The sequence below is a fragment of the Limulus polyphemus genome, unplaced genomic scaffold (assembly GCF_000517525.1).
Source record: "Limulus polyphemus unplaced genomic scaffold, Limulus_polyphemus-2.1.2 Scaffold3768, whole genome shotgun sequence".
NCBI classification, from domain to species: Eukaryota; Metazoa; Arthropoda; class Merostomata; order Xiphosura; family Limulidae; genus Limulus; species Limulus polyphemus.
The window spans coordinates 1-4,270 of NW_013669378.1; the positions used below are offsets into that span (position 1 = coordinate 1).

At 29.7% G+C, this 4,270-nt stretch overlaps 1 protein-coding gene across 1 annotated transcript in view; it reads right to left on the reverse strand.

Moving 5' to 3' along the window:
* Window positions 1-395: 395 nt before the first annotated feature.
* The window catches only part of LOC106470005 (spectrin alpha chain), a gene marked incomplete at its 3' end in the record, with an annotated part of 47,256 nt that continues 43,381 nt past the window's right edge, over window positions 396-4,270 (reverse strand). The window contains exons 29-32 of the mRNA XM_013930525.2: window positions 4,042-4,141; window positions 3,490-3,531; window positions 2,217-2,365; window positions 396-689 (exon numbers count right to left, since the gene is read on the reverse strand). Coding sequence (XP_013785979.1) covers window positions 396-689; window positions 2,217-2,365; window positions 3,490-3,531; window positions 4,042-4,141 — 585 coding nt within the window. The remainder of the gene's footprint in view (window positions 690-2,216; window positions 2,366-3,489; window positions 3,532-4,041; window positions 4,142-4,270) is intronic.

A 4,270-nucleotide genomic window follows, 5' to 3' on the forward strand; every position in this document is an offset into this window, starting at 1 on the left:
TAACTAACTTGGTATGTATCATACTTATCTAAGTAACTAACTTGGTATGTATCATACTTATCTAAGTAACTAACTTGGTATGTATCATACTTATCTAACTAACTAACTTGGAATGTACCATACTTATCTAAGTAACTAACTTGGTATGTATCATACTTATCTAACTAACTAACTTGGAATGTACCATACTTATCTAACTAACCACATGTAAATATTAAGGAGCATTAATGAACTGATATCACATTCAAAAATCACTACAGCCTCAAAGACAGACAGACATACATCTGTTGTACTTTGTTACATTATCTCATAACTCACCTCAAACTTAACTGGCCCATTTAATTCAAAAATTATGTAACTAATATTGACATATTTTCTCAAAAATGTACGCTGACCTATCAAGCACCTGTTCCTTCTTTTCTTTGATGGCATCTGAATCGTAATGGTCACCAGAAGTCAATTGGTCAGCCATGTGTGCCAAAGTTCTTATTTTCTCCTCCTGCACATTGATAGCTTTGTCAAAATCTTCATGTCTCTTGATTAAGGTTTCTACATTGTCTCCTCCCATGTCGTCAGAGCCGAGGAAGGCTTCACGGTTGCCCATCCAGCTCTCAGCCTGTTCACAGTCTCTATAGAACAGCTGGAGTTCCAGGCACTGATCTAACTTCATACGTCTAGCAATCCACGCACTGAAAAAAAAAACAAAAAAAACATACAAATATTTGAAAAAATTAATCTGATTTACATACGATAACTACAGATCCTTTAAGATTGAAACAACACTTGTGTAAATTGTTAAATAACACAGTTGTTAAAAGAAAACAACTCTTGATGGTACACAATAAATACCTTAAAATGAAACTGTTCCAATGGCTGATGATAATGAAGTAAAATGTTGAAACATGTAGTGTTACATCTGTGCCCAGTTTCAAGGTTTTTATTTTTATACAATAAATCACTGAGTATATGTTTTAGTTAAGTTTGAGACTGGTGACAGTCTCATTTTTTAAATATCTATTGTATATCGTTAAACATTTTATTTGTTTTTATTTTAGGAATACAAACCTAATTTCTTTTTATTAAACTTGTCTATTAAACGTGAAAAATATTGGCCTTCTACAAAAATTAGTTTCGTCATGTTATATGAACATGTGCTTTTTTTTTTTACAGTTTCGTAGTATCACAAAAAATATCAGTAAAGAACGAGAAAGTGAAGTTATAAGTAATTCTTCCATGTATCAACATCGTGTTATTCTTTTTGATATGAACATATATTCTACCATAACCTGTACATATTTTAACACTAATAGCAAGAACAGAAAAAGCATAATAAAAAAGTTTATGGCAACAAATTATTTTATATTACAAATCACTGTACATATCCTTGACTGTTTTATATTACAAGTCACTGTACATATCCTTGACTGTGTTATATTACAAATCACTGTACACATCCTTGACTGTTTTATATTACAAGTCACTGTACATATCATTGACTGTGTTATATTACAAGTCACTGTACACATCCTTGACTGTGTTATATTACAAGTCACTGTACACATCCTTGACTGTTTTATATTACAAGTCACTGTACACATCCTTGACTGTGTTATATTACAAGTCACTGTACACATCCTTGACTGTGTTATATTACAAGTCACTGTACATATCCTTGACTGTTTTATATTACAAGTCACTGTACATATCCTTGACTGTGTTATATTACAAGTCACTGTACATATCCTTGACTGTGTTATATTATTAAGAACTATACATATCCTTGACTGTTTTATATTACAAGTCACTGTACACATCCTTGACTGTTTTATATTACAAATCACTGTACACATCCTTGACTGTTTTATATTACAAATCACTGTACATATCCTTGACTGTTTTATATTACAAATCACTGTACATATCCTTGACTGTTTTATATTACAAATCACTGTACATATCCTTGACTGTGTTATATTATTAAGAACTATACATATCCTTGACTGTTTTATATTACAAGTCACTGTACATATCCTTGACTGTTTTATATTACAAGTCACTGTACATATCCTTGACTGTGTTATATTACAAGTCACTGTACACATCCTTGACTGTTCAAGTCACTGTACATATCCTTGACTGTGTTATATTACTAAGAACTATGCATATTCTTGACTGTTTTATATTACAAATCACTATGTGCATCTTTGCATGCTTACTTCTCAAGTTCTTTACGTGCTTCATTCATTTTTTCCAACTTTTCCTGAACTTCCACGCTAGCATAATGGCCACTTTGCAATAACTGCTGTCCAAATCGTTCAAAGGCTTGGAAAGTCCCAGCCCGAGCATCAATTTCAGTTCGGTGTTCCTAAGATCAAGAAAGTCTTGGTTATGTGCATAAAGATGTGTTTAAATTGGTTATGTTTTGTCTCTCATTACTTTATAATTTCTGTAAAGTTTGCTGCAATAACAAATACATACTCTTTATATTTCAAATGTGAACAATCATACTTTTATACTGCTTTTATTATGGAGTAATGTCTTATTTATTCAACTGCACTTTATACAAGTTATATGCGTAGACAGGTCTGAAAGTATAGTTCCTATAAATACATGTAACACATTTATCCTACCACAACCTAAAACATTATTGCCTTTTTTTTCTCATTCTTCTCATTATTACTTCTTGACAAATAAATTTCCAAAATAAAAAGGAAATCAACCTAATGATTTCACAACTAAAAAAAAAAAGTAGTACCTAAAAAATTTCAGAAAATGTCAAAATGCCAAACCTAAATTCTTAGTAATCACTAAGGAATGAAACAGAATCTTGTTTTTTCAGTTATACTTAAAATTAAAAATCACAGAAAATTATGAGTTGGTAAAGGCTCTGAAAGTAGACAACTAGTGAAATTGATTGAAATTTTGGTTGGAATCATGTCTTTTAATTGACGGCACTGTCAAACAATACTTTCTTTCCAACTAAGCAGCAGAAACATGTCTGTGCGAATATCGATAGCTTTTACTGCTGGTTATAAACGGAATAAAACAAATATAAAAAATTAATGATAAACTGAAGGAATAATCTCAAATAAAATGAAATAACACATTTACTATATGGAAAATAAAAAAATGTGACGTTTAAATAAAAATATACATACTCATCTCTTAAAAAGTTAACAATGTAAAAAATAATTATTATTTATATTTAAATTCTGCTTCTTAATACAAAAAAAATTGACAAAATTGATGAAGAGAAAAAAAGGCAGTAACAAGAAATTAATACAACTATAGTATTTGTTACACTATGAAATAAAAAAAAACTTAACTGTGAAGTATGCTGCCTTAACACATGTTCGTGCAAAGGGGGAAAAAAAAATAATCTGAACAAGAAATATAATTATAAAAACAATCAAACCAGAAACCAAAAAAGAAACCAAAATGAATCCAGAAGAAAGAGAAGTCAGTTGTTGGTTCTGATGGTACATGTACCTGAGGTATGCCATAGAAAACATCAATCTCAGCACGGTAGTTCTAGAGAAAACAGTGCTAGAATCAGTCGTAGTGCATTGACTGTAATACTTTTAAATTTGTGGAAAAATGTTTCATAACATTATTTAAACTTCAAGATTTTTTTAAAAATACTATAATAAAATGCAATCTACCAATATATATATATATATATTTACGTGTTGAGTTTCTCATTTTTAGAGAAACAGTGGTTCTTCAGCTACAACTAAAGCTAGCAAGGGTAATAAAAGTTATAAAAATCATTTAAATAATCCTTAAAAGAAGGCACTATACATAATAAATCCTAATTATTCATAATTAAAAAGTGAAAGTAACAAATATACAACTAAAATGTGAGGTTTTAAAGGTGATAAGAAGTTAATTTACAGTAAATTCGTTTGATCCATTAAGGCATTAACAAGCATACAAAAGTTTAACTGTAAAAAAAGAAATTTAAATTCAAATTCAGTGTGATATTTAAATCATAAAATGTCTCTAGAATTGTCAAAAATGAAAATTTATGAGCTTCATTACCTGATGTCGCTCTAACAAAGCCTCAGCTCCGGTAACATCATTAGCCAACTCATCAGAAGATATCACACTTTTCATATTATTAATCCATGACATCAGGTCTCTATAGATATAGTACAAGTAAGGTTAAAATTCAATAATTAACTTCCTCCACCTCACAGGCCAGTGTACAAAGTACAAAGCCCAAAGAAAAATAGTATAATTATATTATACTATATTTAGAAATATAAAA